The sequence below is a fragment of the Macaca nemestrina genome, chromosome X, assembly GCF_043159975.1.
Source record: "Macaca nemestrina isolate mMacNem1 chromosome X, mMacNem.hap1, whole genome shotgun sequence".
NCBI lineage: Eukaryota > Metazoa > Chordata > Mammalia > Primates > Cercopithecidae > Macaca > Macaca nemestrina.
Genome location: NC_092145.1, coordinates 122,544,249 through 122,561,009, shown reverse-complemented (window position 1 = coordinate 122,561,009; position 16,761 = coordinate 122,544,249). Strand labels below are relative to the sequence as shown.

The following is a 16,761-nucleotide window of genomic DNA, read 5'->3' as shown; positions in this document are numbered from 1 at the left end:
AAGCGGAAGCTTTTCAGTGTGAAATGGTAGGCAGTCTACAGCCATACCACCCTGAATCCACCTGATCTCATCTGAAATGATAGGCAATGTCTTTGTTACTTTTCTTTTTTTATTATTATTATACTTTAAGTTCTAGGGTACATGTGCACACTGTGCAGGTTTGTTACATATGTATACTTGTGCCATGTTGGTGTGCTGCACCCATCAACTCGTCAGCACCCATCAACTCATCATTTACATCAGGTATAACTCCCAATGCCATCCCTCCCCATAATAGGCCCTGGTGTGTGACGTTCCCCTTCCCGAGTCCAAGTGATCTCATCGTTCAGTTCCCACCTATGAGTGAGAACATGTGGTGTTTGTTTTCTGTTCTTGTGATAGTTTGCTGAGAATGATGGTTTCCAGCTGCATCCATGTCCCTACAAAGGACACAAACTCATCCTTTTTGATGGCTGCATAGTATTCCATGGTGTATATGTGCCACATTTTCTTAATCCAGTCTGTCACTGATGGACATTTGGGTTGATTCCAAGCCTTTACTATTGTGAATAATGCCACAATAAACATATGTGTGCATGTGTCTTTATAGCAGCATGATTTATAATCCTTTGGGTATATCCCCAGTAATGGGATGGTTGGGTCAAATGGTATTCCTAGTTCTAGATCCTTGAGGAATTGCCACACTGTTTTCCACAATGGTTGAACTAGTTTACAATCCCACCAACAGTGTAAAAGTGTTCCTATTTCTCCACATCCACTCCAGCACCTGTTGTTTCCTGACTTTTTAATGATCACCATTCTAACTGGTGTGAGATGGTATCTCATTGTGGTTTTGATTTGCATTTCTCTGATGGCCAGGGATGACGAGCATTTTTTCATGTGTCTGTTGGCTGTATGCATGTCTTCTTTTGAGAAATGTCTGTTCATATCCTTTGCCCACTTTTTGATGGGGTTGTTTCTTTTTTCCTTGTAAATTTGTTTGAGTTCTTTGTAGGTTCTGGATATTAGCCCTTTGTCAGATGAGTAGATTGCAAACATTTTCTCCCATTCTGTAGGTTGCCTGTTCACTCCGATGGTAGTTTATTTGGCTGTGCAGAAGCTCTTTAGTTTAATTAGATCCCATTTGTCAATTTTGGCTTTTGTTGCCATTGCATTTGGTGTTTTAGACATGAAGTCCTTACCCATGCCTATGTCCTGAATGGTATTACCTAGGTTTTCTTCTAGGGTTTTTATGGTATTAGGTCTGACATTTAAGTCTCTAATCCATCTTGAATTAATTTTCGTATAAGGAGTAAGGAAAGGATCCAGTTTCAGCTTTCTACTTATGGCTAGCCAATTTTCCCAGCACCATTTATTAAATAAGGAATTCTTTCCCCATTTCTTGTTTTTGTCAGGTTTGTCAAAGATCAGATGGCTGTAGATGTGTGGCATTATTTCTGAGGACTCTGTTCTGTTCCATTGGTCTATATCTCTGTTTTGGTACCAGTACCATGCTGTTTTGGTTACTGTAGCCTTGTAGTGTAGTTTGAAGTCAGGTAGCGTGATGCCTCCAGCTTTGTTCTTTTGACTTAGGATTGTCTTGGCAATTCGGGCTCTTTTTTTGGTTCCATATGAACTTTAAAGCAGTTTTTTCCAATTCTGTGAAGAAACTCATTGGTAGCTTGATGGGGATGGCATTGAATCTATAAATTACCTTGGGCAGTATGGCCATTTTCACAATATTGATTCTTCCTATCCATGAGCATGGTATGTTCTTCCATTCGTTTGTGTCCTCTTTTATTTCACTGAGCAGTGGTTTGTAGTTCTCCTTGAAGAGGTCCTTTACATCCCTTGTAAGTTGGATTCCTAGGTATTTGATTCTCTTTGAAGCAATTGTGAATGGAAGTTCATTCATGATTTGACTCTCTGTTTGTCTGTCACTGGTGTATAAGAAAGCTTGTGATTTTTGCACATTAATTTTGTATCCTGAGACTTTGCTGAATTTGCTTATCAGCTTAAGGAGATTTTGGGCTGAGATGATGGGGTTTTCTAAATATACAATCATGTCATCTGCAAACAGGGACAATTTGACTTCTTCTTTTCCTAACTGAATACCCTTTATTTCTTTCTCTTGCCTGATTGCCCTAGCCAGAACTTCCAGCACTATGTTGAATAGGAGTGGTGAGAGAGGGCATCCCTGTCTTGTGCCAGTTTTCAAAGGGAATGCTTCCAGTTTTCGCCCATTCAGTATGATATTGGCTGTGGCTTTGTCATAAATAGCTCTTATTATTTTGAGATACATTCCATCAATACTGAATTTATTGAGCGTTTTTAGCATGAAGGGCTGTTGAATTTTGTTAAAGGCCTTTTCTGCATCTATTGAGATAATCATGTGGTTTTTGTCTTTGGTTCTGTTTATATGCTGGATTACATTTATTGATTTGCATATTTTGAGCCAGCCTTGCATCCCAGGGATGAAGCCCACTTGATCGTGGTGGATAAGCTTTTTGATGTGCTGCTGGATTCGGTTTGCCAGTATTTTATTGAGGATTTTTGCATCGATGTTCATCAGGGATATTGGTCTAAAGTTCTCTTTTTTTGTTGTGTCTCTGCCAGGCTTTGGTATCAGGATGATGTTGGCCTCATAAAATGAATTAGGGAGGATTCCCTCTTTTTCTATTGATTGGAATAGTTTCAGAAGGAATGGTACCAGCTCCTCCTTGTACCTCTGGTAGAATTCAGCTGTGAATCCATCTGGTCCTGGACTTTTTTTGGTTGGTAGGCTATTAATTAGTGCCTCAATTTCAGAGTCTGCTATTGGTCTATTCAGGGATTCAACTTCTTCCTGGTTTAGTCTTGGGAGAGTGTAAGTGTCCAGGAAGTTATCCATTTCTTCTAGATTTTCTAGTTTATTTGCATAGAGGTGTTTATAGTGTTCTCTGATGGTAGTTTGTATTTCTGTGGGGTCAGTGGTGATATCCCCTTTATCATTTTTTATTGCATCAGGGACCTACTTGAGCAGGCAGTCTGTCTGTTCTCAGATCTCAACCTCTGTGTTGGGAAATCCACTACTCTCTTCAAAGCTGTCAGACAGGGTCATTTGCATCTGCAGAGCTTTCTGCTACTTTTTGTTTAGCTGTGCGCTGTCCCCAGAGGTGGAGTCTATAGAGACAGGCAGGCCTCCTTGAGCTGCTGTGGGCTCCACCCAGTTCAAGCTTCCCAGTGGCTTTGTTTACCTACTTAAGCCTCAGCAATGGCAGGCGCCCCTCCCCCAGTCTCACTGCTGCCTTGCAGTTAGATCGCAGACTGCTGTGCTAGCAATGAGGGAGGCTCTGTGGGCATGGGACCCTCCTAGCCAGGTGTGGGATATAATCTGTTGGTGTGCTGTTTGCTAAGACCCTTGGTAAAGTGCAGTATTAGGGTAGGAGTTACCCAATTTTCCAGGTGTTGTGTGTCTCAGTTCCCGTGGCTAGGAAAAGGGATTCCCTTCCCCCTTGCGCTTCCCAGGTGAGGCGATGCCTTGCCCTGCTTCAGCTCTCGCTGGTCGGGCTGCAGCAGCTGACCAGCACCGATCGTCCGGCACTCCCCAGTGAGATGAACCCGGTACCTCAGTTGAAAATGCAGAAATCACCCGTCTTCTGTGTCGCTCGCGCTGGGAGCTGGAGACTGGAGCTGTTCCTATTCGGCCATCTGGCTCCAGGGGCCTTTGTTACTTTTCTTAAGTGCATGAAGGTTGTGCCTACAATGATGCTGAGTTTGATCTCACACTCTTGCCTCAAGTAGTATATATAGGCAGGTAAAGAGCCAGGTACTATGTATACCTGTAACCTGGGACCATGCTCTCTAGTGTTATGGTATCAAATATATCCTAGAGAAGTTACAGTAGAATGTGAATAAATACTAATAGCAAAATAATAGTGCCAGTAGAGAATGTCAAAATTCAAAAGTAAGACACAAACATTTTATTTTTTGGTTACTGATATCAAAGGATTGTTGCTTCTGGAGGGAGAAATTGTATTTCCTGAAAATATTTGGCTCTAACTCCTTGATTCAAATGTTCTTCCAAATGAAAATATCTCTTAAATAAAGAGATGGGAATTGAAAGTAGCGACACCAAATAGGCACCTTTTCAAAATTCTAAGTGAGATTGCATGGTGGCCCCCAGTTTAAAGCAGTATTGTTTGAGGCAAATATTCTATCTATTTTAGACATTGTTTTAGACATTGTAGATATCTCTGCTCCTGTTTGTTTGTTTGTTTGTTTGTTTTAAGTGATTTTTTTCCCTCTTCTTTCAGGAAGCTGAAAAATGAACTCTTAGAAGCAAAACGTAGAAGTGGGAAAACTCAACAAGAGGCCAACAGAGTTTGTGTTCACTGTCAGAGAAACCTGGGCCTAATCTTTGACCGGGGAGACCCTTGTCAGTCTTGCTCACTGAGGGTATGCAGGGAGTGTCGAGTTGCAGGCCCTGATGGCAGCTGGAAGTGCACTGTCTGTGACAAAATCGCGTGAGTTTCTTGCCTTTTCATGGAAAGTGGAGATTGATGACTGAAGGGATTGGAGTGGGGAAAGCAAGAGAGAAAAAGAGTATTTTAAGTTTAAGGATAGAGAGTGCAGGTGAAATTACATCCCAATCACAGGCTTAGCAATGCCTTGGCAGAGCTCTGGGGTGTGCGTGTGTGTGTGTGTGTGTGTGTGTGAGAGAGAGAGAGAGAGAGAGGCAGATACAGAAAGAATATTTTTTTAAAAACTGCAAAGCATTGTAAAATTGGAAGCCTCACTGAACCATATATCTTTCTTTTTAATCATTATTAATACTATTATTTTAGGGACAGGATCTCACTCTGTCACCCTGGCTGGAGTGCAGTGGCTGTTATCATGGCTCACTGAAGCCTCGACCTCCTGGGCTCAAGTGATCCTCTCACCTCAGCCTCCAGAATAGCTGAGACTACAGGCGTGCACCACTATATGCAGCTAATTGAAGAGGCAGGGTCTTGCTGTGTTGTCCAGGCTGGTCTTGCACTCCTGGACTCAAGGGATCCTCCAGCCCTGGCCTCCCAAAGTGCTAGGATTACAGGCATGAGCCACTGCACCCAGCCACTCTTTCTGTATTTAAAAACTGCCCCTGAGCATCCTTGTCTCAGGACCCCTCTTGGCTTCACGTGGCTCCTCAGAAGGCACAGATAATTCCCCTGAGACATTCTTAGTCATTTGAGGTGACTGGCAATATGATTCTCACATGTTCAGCCTGCTCTGCACATTAGTTGACAAGTAAAGCTGGAGTAGTTCCCGAATTTCCTCCAAACCTACCTTTCCTTGAGAAAGAACGAAGGGAGGGAATCTTCCCATTTTCCTGTGGGAGTGCAGTGAGCACAAATTTCACTTTGCCAACGTGGGTGAAAGCCAAGAGTCCTTGTTTTCTCAGTTCAATTAAACCAGTCTTAGTCTGATTCAGTCTCTACTATTCTCACCCTTTCGAGAAATTTCCCCTGAATCTACTGGTATGTTTTCTCCCTCCCAATGTCTGTCTCCTCTGCTCTGGGAGGTGCCTCATAATCTCATCTCAAGGCAGCTGAGTGTTGATCTACCTTTCCTGTGAATGAAGTAGGGGATGCTGGCATCACTCCAATTCATTGGTTTTTGTTTTGTTTTTCAACTAATTAACTCATCCTGTTATAATAGTTTAGGGGTTGTCTTGAGAGGAAAAGTAAATAGTGAGGTAGTAGAAGTGATCTTTCATTTTCAACTTCTCTAAATGAGGACTACTGTTCTGTTGAAGATGCCTATATTCAGTGCTTACATTTTTAGCGAATGTTATGTTCCCTGTACTGTTTCACAAAAGTGATCCTGAATAGAGCAATTCAAACTATGTTTTAATACTTGATTGAGATAAGTAGGGTTACTTTTTCTCTTCTTTAGTTTTTAATTTTTGTGAGTACATAGCAGGTATATATATTTATGGGGTACATGAGATGTTTTGATAGAGGCTTGCAATATGTAATACTTGTATCAGGGTAAATGGAGTATCTATTACCTCAAGCATTTATCCTTTGTGTTACAAACAATCCAACTATACTCTTTTAGTTATTTTTAAATGTAAAATTAAATTATTATTGACTATAGTCACCCAGTTATGCTATCAAGTACTAGATCTTATTCATTCTGTCTAACTATTTTTATACCTGTTAGCCATCTCCACTTCCCTCGACCCCCACTATCCTTCCCAGCTTCTGGTAACCATCCTTCCACTCTCTATGTCCATGAGTTAAATTGTTTTAATTTTTAGCTCCCACAAATAAGTGAGAACATGTAAAGTTTGTCTTTCTGTGCTTAGCTTATTTCACTGAATATAATGGCCTCTATTTTCATCCATGTTGTTGCAAATGACTGGATTTCATTCCTTTTTATAGCTGAATAGTACTCCATTGTGTATATGTACCACATTTTCTTCATCCATTCATCTGTTGATGGTCACTTAGGTTGCTTCCAAATCTTGGCTATTGTGAATAGTGCTGCAGTAAACATGGGAGCGCAGATATCTCTTCAATATACTGATTTCCTTTCTTTTGGGTATATACCTAGGCGTGGGATTGTTAGATCGTATGGTAGCTCTATTTTTAGTAGTTTGAGGAACCTCCAAATGTTCTCCTAGTTGTTTTACTAATTTATATTTTCACCAACAGTGTATGAAAGTTCCTTTTCCTCTACATTCTCACCAGCATTTGTTATGGCCTGTCTTTTGAATAAAAGCCATTCTAACTGGAGTGAGATAACAGCTCATTGTAGTTTTGTCATGCATTTATCTGATGATCAATGTTGTTGAACACCTTTTCATATGCATGTTTGCCATTTGTATGTCTTCTTTTGAGAAATGTCTGTTCAGGTCTTTTGCCCATTTTAATCAGATTATTAGATTTTTTCCTAGTCAGATAATTAGATTTTTTTGTAGAGTTGTTCAAGCTCCTTATATATTCTTATTATTAATTCCTTGTCAGATGGGTACTTTGCAAATATTTTCTCCCATTCTGCAAGTGGTCTCTTCACTTTGTTGACTGCGTCCCTTGCTATGCAGAGGCTTTTTAACTTGATATGATCCTATTTGCTCATGTTTGCTTTGATTGCCTGTGCTTGTGGGGTATTTCTCAAAAAGTGTTTGCCTAGACCAATGTCCTAGAGATTTTTCTGCAAAGTTTTCTTATAGTAGTTTCATAGGTTGAGATCTTAGATTTAAGCATTTAATCCACTCCAATTTGATTTTTGTATATGGTGTGAGATAGGGGTCTAGTTTAATTCTTCTGCATGTGGATATCCAGTTTTCCCAGCACCATTTATTGAAGAGACTGTCCTTTCCCCAATGTATGATTCTGGCACCTTTATCGAAAATGAGCTCACTGTAGATATATGGATACGTTTCTTGGTTTTCTATTTGGTTCCATTGGTCTTTGCATCTGTTCTTATACCAGTACATTGCTGATTTGCATATGTTCTACAGCATAAAAACATAGAAATTATAGTTCTGTGGTATAATTTGAAGTCAGGTAACGTGAATCCTCCAGTTTTCTTTTTGCCCAGGACAGCTTTGGTTATTCTGGGTCTTTTGTGGTTCCATGTAAATTTTAATATATATTTTTTGCAGTTCTGTGAAAAATGTAATTGATATCTTAATAGAGAATGCATTGAATCTGTAGATTGCTTTAGATAAACAGTTTTAAAGAAACGAATCATTTAAGTTCTTTTATTGCTTACTTTGGATACGTTATTTTGATTTATGTCAGCAATTATTCTCAATTCTTTATCTCACATAAATAAAGATTTCTTAGTCCTTTCTGTCATCAGCAAACTTCCTTCTACAGATCTGGGAGGATGAACACCAATGAAATAAACAATATGTGGATTTCAACGTAATATTTTACTGATTTGAAGGAGCTCTTTCTATATTCTATGTACAAGCTATGTTGGTTACCCATATTGCAGATATCCTCTCTCACCTCCTGACTTGGCTTTCCACTGTCTTAATGGTATCATTTTATGAACAGAAATCTCTACTTTTTAGTAGTTCCATTTGTTAATTGTTTCCTGGATTACTAGAGGGATTTTTTTCTGAATCCTGTTGAAGAAAACTTTCCCTAACACCAAAATCATGAAAGTATTCTCCTATGTGATGTTTTGTAATTGTTATTGTCTTACCTTTTTTCTTTAAACTTATAATCCACCTGAAACTTATTTTTTGTGCATACTGTGAATTAAAAACTGATTTTTATATTTTAATATGGGAATTATGCAGTGGCTGATTTGAGTACCCTAGATAACTCTATTCAGTGATGTTTGTTAATTGGATTGTCTAAGTCTTCCATATACTTAGTGATTTTTAATCTGCATATCCAGTCAGATATCGAGAAAGGTATGCTAAATTCTCTCAATAATAATTGTGGATTTTCTATTTATCCTTTTAGTTCTGATTATATTTGCTTATATATTAGATTTACTACATAGTTCCCTTCCCACTGCTCTTTATTCTTTAGTATATCTCTACGCTTCCATTAGAATAATTTTTCTTCTTCCTAAAGGGTACTCTTTAGTATTTCCTTTAGTGTGGCTTTGCTGGTGGTGAGTACTCTCAATTTTTTTCTTAGCATGGCTTTATTTCACTCTTAATTTTCAAATATGTTTTCACTGCTTATTGAATCCTAGGTTGGACGTTATTAACTTTCAGTAATTTGAAGATTCTGTTGGCTTCTGATTTCCAGTGTTTCTATTAGGAAATCAGCTATCAGTATATTATTGTTCCTTTGAAGGTAATATTTTTAAAACGTTTTTAGTATTTTCCCTTTTTCTGTTGTGTTTTCAACAGTTACTATAACAAACCTATGTCTGATTTTCTTTGTATTTATCTATCTTGATGTTCCTAGAACATCTTGAACCTGTACATTAATATCTTTTGTCATATTTGAAAATTTCTCAGGGAATATCTCTTTAGATATTTCTTTCCCCCCATTATCTGTCTCCTCTATGCCAGGTAGTCAAGATATACATCTTAGTAATATTCAACATCTTTTATATATCTGTATGCTCTTTTCTGTAATTGTTATCCATTTATATCTATAAACTCAGTTTGTATATTTTGTCTGACCTATATTTCAGTTCATGAATCTTGCCTTTGTGTCTAATTTGCTATTAAATATATCCATTTAATTCTTAACTTCAGTTACTGTGTTTTTCAGTTTTAGAATTTTCATTTTGCTTCTGTTATGTTTTCTAACTGTCTGCTGACCTACTCATTTTTTTCTTGCAATTTTTTGAAATAATTATTTGGAGTTATGTTAAAATGTATACATTATAGCTCTGTTATCTGAGTCCCCTATGGGACTATTTCTATTGTTTATTGTTTCTTGTGGTTTTGGTCATGTCTTTCTTCCCATAAACTTAGTAGTTTTTTATTGATGATCAAAATATATGAAAAAACAGTAGGACTTAATGAGACTCTGTGTAATATGCCTCTACTGAGAATGTACATTTTTCTTCTGGAAGGGAACTAGGATAAGGCTCTTGCATATTCAAGATTACCTTAATCAAGTTAAGGATTGAACTAATTTCAAAATTGGGACCTTGGTCCCCATGAGGGCTGATCTGTTTCTGGATCACATAAACTCATAGGGAATACTCCTTCAGAGACTCATAACACACCTATTAGATAACATAGGCAACTGGTTTTACATTTTGCGGATAGTGTAAACAAGAACGCTAAGAGTCAGATGTGTGTTAGTAAAGTTGGGATGAGTTTAAAAGTTTTGGGGGGTTTTGTTTGTTTGCTTGCTTTCTTATTTTTTCACACAGCTCTTTTCCTACCAGATTCTGCCAGGATGAGATTTTCCATTTTAGAGCAATGAAGAAGAAAATGGAATTTTAACAAATCACTGATTTGCTAGTCCTCAACTATGGAGTCTGAGGATTTATGGGGGAATTTCTCAATAACTATTTCTCTAAATTTATATAATACTATTTGATCCTTAGTATTTATTTTTTTCATTTATATATCATGTTTGTTCACCCTATTCTTTACACCTGAGGCCCTCACTCACTTAGACAACAGTAACCAGGGACTGTGACTCAAAAGCTCTTCAATCAATTATAAGTCATCTCAAGCTTCTGTATGGGGAGAACTTTAACTTCTAAATATCACTTGTAATTACTGAAGTATACTTTTCAATAAAAGATCCAAGGATATTGTGTATTCACACATTTTGCCATCAACTAATTTGCTATTTAGTACGGATGGTAACTAGAGGCCTAAGTCACTCATACCTCTCTCCTACATTTTATCAGATTAACTTTAAGTTCCTTTAATGAGAAATTAACTTCTAAAATAAGCCAGTGGAATTCAGAGGTTGTTTTAGAAGCTAGCCTACCCAAATTAATACAACCCTTTCCTGTGGTTTTTCCCTTAATACTTACATGCTCTATATTTTACTTATTTATCTTATTATTTTTCTTTCTCCACTAGAATGTAAGGGCAGGAGTTTTTATCGGTACTGTTCACTGATGTAGTTCTAGTGCTTAAAATAATGCCTATAGTAGATACTCAATGAATATTTGTTAAATGAATGGATAGATGAATGGATAAACAAACAAATGAACAACTGAATGGATGAATAAATGGTTGGCCTCTACTTAAAGCGTCTCAGGCTTAAGCAAGTGGAACAAATGTAGAACAATTGTGGTTTTCTTCTGTCAGGAGCATGGGATTAAAAAGAAATGAGCCATGCCAAATACATTTGCCCTCTGGACAAAGTAAATTCCTAACTGTCACATAAAGATATAACATAAGTGGTTATCAGAGGGTACAAGAATAAATAATAACAAATCAAAACTTCTGTGTCTTCCTTGGGACATGTTAGTGCATTGATACAGAGCTTCTGAATCAATTGCACTAATTTTATTGGTGAAACAATAATTTAATAGACCCAAATATCCACCTATATGATTAATCCATTCATTAACCCATCCATCTATCTTTCCCACACGTTTATTGATAACCTGTTAAGTATACTAGGGACTAAGGATACAAAGTTGAATAAAAAATGGACTATCCTCAATGGTTACACAGTATAAGGAGGAAGATGAGTTTATTATTTCATTAATAAATTTCTGTCTTGATGCCTTAAAATGTCCTAAGGAAGAAACAGCTCTTTCAATGTGTGATTCTAACCCTTCTATGACAACAACCTGTCTTACAGTTATATCTTTCTGTGACAGCTAGAAATTTACATGATGAGTATTTAATTTGACATATCAAAATTACTTCTCACTTTTAAAGCTGAAAATCAGAGTATGTTACTTCTCCAGTATTCTAACTGTTAGTCTGTGTGATATTAGAGACTTAAAACTATCTCTCAGTATTGGAAGTATCTTGTTTGCTATTCAAGGAGTAGTTTTCAAAAAGGAAGCATAAATGATATTTTATTGGCAGCAAACACTCTTTGTTTGTTGTGAGAGAATACTGCAGCCTCACTGGGCTGTCTCTATGTTTAATAGACCATAAAATTGAAATTCCCACTCTGACCTCTAAGAGATGAGATGAATCAGAAGGTGACTCACTCTCTAATCAGTTGGAAATAAATGACCTTTATTGTCATTTACGTTGGATTGGGTAAAAGTAAAGAGCTTTTATTGCTTTAGCACTGAAACGATTACAGCAAGGACTGACAGAGGAAGGTTACCTGTTATAATGGGCTGAGCAGCCCCTGACATTTTCTCCAATCCCTTCTGATTCTAACAAGTTGGCGACTGTAAGCCTAGTTTTTAAACTCTATAAAAACATGCTAAAAGGGACCTTGACACAGCCAGTTAATTCATTTTTCTATCTTAATAAAACCTACAAAATTCCACATTGTTATGTTAGCTGAGGTAGTTGCTGTCCAACACAAAGACGGTCATAAAGATCGTATTTTCTAATTAGTACCAAATTGAATTCAGAAAGGCCCAAAACGTAAAAGCAGCATGAGTTGGAACAAAACATGAAATATTTTTTCTTTTCTTTTTTCTTTTTTTTTTTTTTAAGACAAAGTCTTGCTCTGTCACCCAAGCTGGAGTGCAGTGGTGTGATCTCGACTCACTACAGCCTCTGCCTCCCGGGTTCAAGTGATTCTCCTGCCTCAGCCTCCCAAGTGGCTGGGACTACAGGCATGTGCCACCACACCCGGCTAATTTTGTTGTATTTTTAGTAGAGATGGGGTTTCACTGAGTTGGCCAGGCTGGTCTCAAATTTCTGACCTCAAGTGATCCACCCGCCTCAGTCTTCCAAAGTGCTGGTATTACAGGCGTGAGCCACTGTGTCTGGCCAAAACATGAAATACTTCTAATATGGCATTGATGGGCTGATCTTATGTTCATGCTATGTTGCAACATATTACACTGCTATATGTCCTTGGGAGAATCTTTGTCCTTTTAAATTAGGAAGATCCTGATATTTTTATTTTTGATTAATTGGTAATGATTACTGCAATGGATAAAACATAACTGAAATAGAAGAAAAATATTGAGTGTTTATCAGTAAAATAAATTTCAAAAAAGATAGTACTGATGGGTGGAACATACACAGAGTGCAGAAGAGAATGTATACGCCTTTGTTATAAGAAAGAGAAATACAGCCCCTGACATCTGGAAACTGGGCTCACACTGACAAACCTAGTCCCTTGATGTTAAGAGCTGGTCTTGCACTTACAAGTAGGCCATACTGTTATCCTGTTGGACATCAAGCAGTCTCAGGGTACCAGAATCCCACAAGATCATTCTACAACAATAATAAAGTAAACAAAACAAGAACATTTTATAATCTTATCTAAGCATAGATGAAAACAAGGTGACTGTTGAAAACGCAAATTACCAAACATTCCCATTTCTTGACTAATGTGAATAACCTACTTTCTTACCAATTAGAGCTTTAACCTAGCATTAGTCTGCCATCCTTCTAAATAAAATTTATTGAGATACCAATGATAGAATTGTCTCCACTCTCTGACATCTCTTAATCCAGAGAAAATCCCTGCTCCACCGAACTCTCCTGAAAATTACTAACATAAACCCAAATCCTATAGTAAATCCTTTCAAGTGCCCTCTTACTGAGACTCTCCATGATTCCTCATGGTATGTGGGGTTTATTTATTTATTTATTTTCATTACTATGGGCAAAAATCTCAACTTGTTTGTCTATAGGTGGAACAAACATCTGGTCATCTTTGGCCTGATGAGTGAGTATTAGTAATTGCCGCATAGGTCATTTCAAAATCACCTCTAATTTAGCAAATTTTCATAGTGCAGCTATAAGGGAAAGATTCATATTGGAGTAGTCCCACATTTACCCAAAGATTTTTTGAATGGTAAGAAGCTATTTTGAGTCCCTTGACATGCTCTTTTGCATCACCTATCAATTATATACAAGTGCCTCCACGCTTGTATAGAATGAGGTGTTCACTATGAGTATGGTACCTTAATATCTATATAAACTAGAAAGATTTTTAAATCTAAAAATACAGTACATATCCAAGATACTCTATAATACCTATGGTTTAAACAATAATAAAAATAGCCCCTGTGTATTCGTTACCCAGTCTAAGAATTAGAACATCTTGTTTTGCATTTTTCATTCCCTTGCTTTATTTTATGGTTTTACTGCATTTGGATGTGTCTCTAAGTAATATATTTTCCAGTTTTGCATTTTTGAGTGTTATGGAAATGGAAATCACACTACCTGTATTCTTTTATGACGTTTTTATCTCAGCAACATTTTTGTAAAATTCATCCATATTCGTGTGAATAACATTATGTTCATCTACACTGTTGTTACATTCCCTTAATGCATCTATTTTCTGGTGAATAGACATTTAGATTGTTTCAGTTTGTAATTTTACCAAAAAATGCTGCCATGACATTCTTATACAGATGGCCCGACAAACATGTATGAGTATGTACACTCAATGGTGGGATTTTTAAGTCTGTGGATCATGACCCATTGGTGGGTAGTAACTAGCATTAAAAAAAAGTGGAGTAGAAAACGTCAGTATACATATACATATATATGTGCGTGTGTGTGTGTGTACTTATACGTGTTATTTATTTTCTGAATTGTGACATAAAATGTATTTCTTACTGCGACCTGTCCCAAAAATGCTTGAGAAGATTGCAGGGTGTGCATCTAGGAATGAAATTGCACACCAGACAGTGTCAGCATTTTCAGCTTGACAAGATGATGTTAAATTATTTTTTATAGTGGTTGTACCAATTAAAACCCACTAGCATTGTATAAGTGTTTCCTTTACTTTCTGATCTTACCAACACTTGGCTTCATGAAAATTTTTTACTTTTTTCAAACTGATAGATATAAAGGAATATCTCCCTATAGTTTCAATTTACATTTTACTGCTTAAGTATGAGGTTGAGCATCTTTTCATATATTTATTAGCTTTTTGTGGTTCTTTTTCTGTGATATGAGTATTTATGTGTATTGCACAATTTTATTTTAGGTGCTGGTCTTTTCCTTATTAATTTGGAGTTACCCTTTATGCTTCCTTTCATCTCTAAATATGTTTTTGCTTTGAAGTCTATTTTTTTTTTGTTGAGACGGAGTCTCGCTCTGTCGCCCAGGCTGGAGTGCTGTGGCCGGATCTCAGCTCACTGTAAGCTCCGCCTCCCGGGTTTTACGCCATTCTCCTGCCTCAGTCTCCCGAGTAGCTGGGACTACAGGCGCCCGCCACCTCACCCGGCTAGTTTTTGTATTTTTTTAGTAGAGATGGGGCTTCACTGTGTTCGCCAGGATGGTCTCGATCTCCTGACCTCGTGATCCGCCCGTCTCGGCCTCCCAAAGTGCTGGGATTACAGGCTTGAGCCACCGCGCCCGGCCTGAAGTCTATTATTTATGTTATTAATACAACTACATCAAATTTCTTTTGGTTAATAGCTGCATACATGTTTTTCCAACATTTGACTTTAAACCTTTCTGTGTCCATATGTTTAAGGTGAGTCTTTTTTATGTGGCATATATGTTATTTTAAAATATAGCATATGTTATATGTATTTTAATATTTGCTATACTTATATACTACATACATTATATATGTGCTATATATACATATACATGATATATATATTATATGTAATTTTTAACATTTAATCTCATAATATTGTTTCTTAAATTATAGAGTTTAGTCTGTACTCACTGATCACTGCAATATTTACATGTATTTCTGTTATCATTGCGATTCCTAAAATATTTGCATTTATTTATTTTATCTGTAGATTCATTAAAGTGTATTTTTCTCATGCCATGTTATTCTTTCTACTGGTATTCGTATTACACGCTTTTTTCATTTTCAGTGGTTACCCTGGAAATTATAACATTTATATTTAACTTTGCAAATCAATAGCAGAAAGAAGCTTGGTATTCTTAAACTCTAAATACCATCTTCCTGGCTGATACATGATTTTTGTCCTTTGTTTTAGACATTTCTCATTATATAATCCAACAATTTATGTAATCTCATTTTTCTTTATAAATCAATGTTTGTTCAGATTTTTATATATTTTATCAATTTCGTTGTTCACCATTTCTTTTTATACCTCAGATCTATTTTACCTCCTCCTGAAATATAGTTTTTAAAAGTTCCTTTAGTGAGAATCTATTGGTGATAAATTATCTGTTTTCATTTTGTTGAAAATTTCTTTATTTCATCGTCATTCGTGAACAGTGATTTCTGTGGATATGCAATTCTAGATTGATAGTATTTTCTCCCAGAACTTTGAAGATATATCATTGGTTTCTGGATTTCATGACTGCTATTAAAAATCAATTGTCATGCTAATTGTGATTCTTTTGTAGGTTTCCTTTTGCCTTCCTAGCTGCTTTTAAGATGTTCCCTTTGTCTGTAGCGCTCTATAGTTTCACCATAATGTGTCTAAGGATTTCTTTTCACTTTTCCTGATTGGAAAGGAAGAAAGGAATAAATGTACACCGGCATCTTTGTATGGCCAAGGTCCTTGTTTGTCTTCTTCACCTCTGTATTCTTAGCCTTAGCCTAGGGCCTGACACATAGTAGAAATGAAATAAATATTTGCTGTGTAGGCCGGGCGCAGTGGCTCACGCCTGTTATCCTAACACTTTGGGAGGTCGAGGTGGGCGGATCACTTGAGGTCAGGATTTTGAGACCAGCCTGGCCAACATGGTGAAACCCCATCTCTATTAAAAATACCAAAAATTCAGCCGGGTGTGATGGTGCATGCCTGTAGTCCCAGCTACTCGGGAGGCTGAGGCAGGAGAATCTCTTGAACCTGGGAGGTAGAGGTTGCAGTGAGCTGAGAGCATGCCACTGCACTCCAGCCTGGGTGACAGAGTGAGACTCTGTCTCAAAAAAAAAATCGCTGTGTAATTAATAAATGTATAAATAATTTGAATTAGTTTCCTTATGAATAAGAGAAGGGAACTAATATCTTATCTCAGCATGTCTAATAAGCATATCTTATTGCAGATGTCTCCAGTAGTTAATAGAAAATAAAGGAGCAAAATGAATCTTCTGGTCACTATTCTTTTTTAAGATAAAATTACCTATTTTCCCCTGTAAAACTATAAATAATTTAATTTGACTTTACATTCATATAAGCTTCCAAGTGAAGCTTTGAAAAGTCCCAGAGGTTTAGTGTTAAAGAAAACCAGGACCTAGCAAATCCTGAACTGTCAGTAATCATTATTCACAAATAAGTGTAACCCACCATAATTTTAATCAAGCCCATTCTTCA

General features: G+C 37.0%; 1 protein-coding gene across 8 annotated transcripts in view; it reads left to right on the top strand.

The window, feature by feature from the left end:
- LOC105463245 (synaptotagmin like 5) overlaps positions 1-16,761 on the top strand; it is a 243,625-nt gene that overhangs the window by 165,179 nt on the left and 61,685 nt on the right. For all 8 annotated transcript variants that reach the window (XM_071089131.1, XM_071089130.1, XM_071089128.1 and 5 more), the window contains exon 3: positions 4,275-4,484. In XM_071089131.1, coding sequence (XP_070945232.1) covers positions 4,275-4,484 — 210 coding nt within the window. The remainder of the gene's footprint in view (positions 1-4,274; positions 4,485-16,761) is intronic.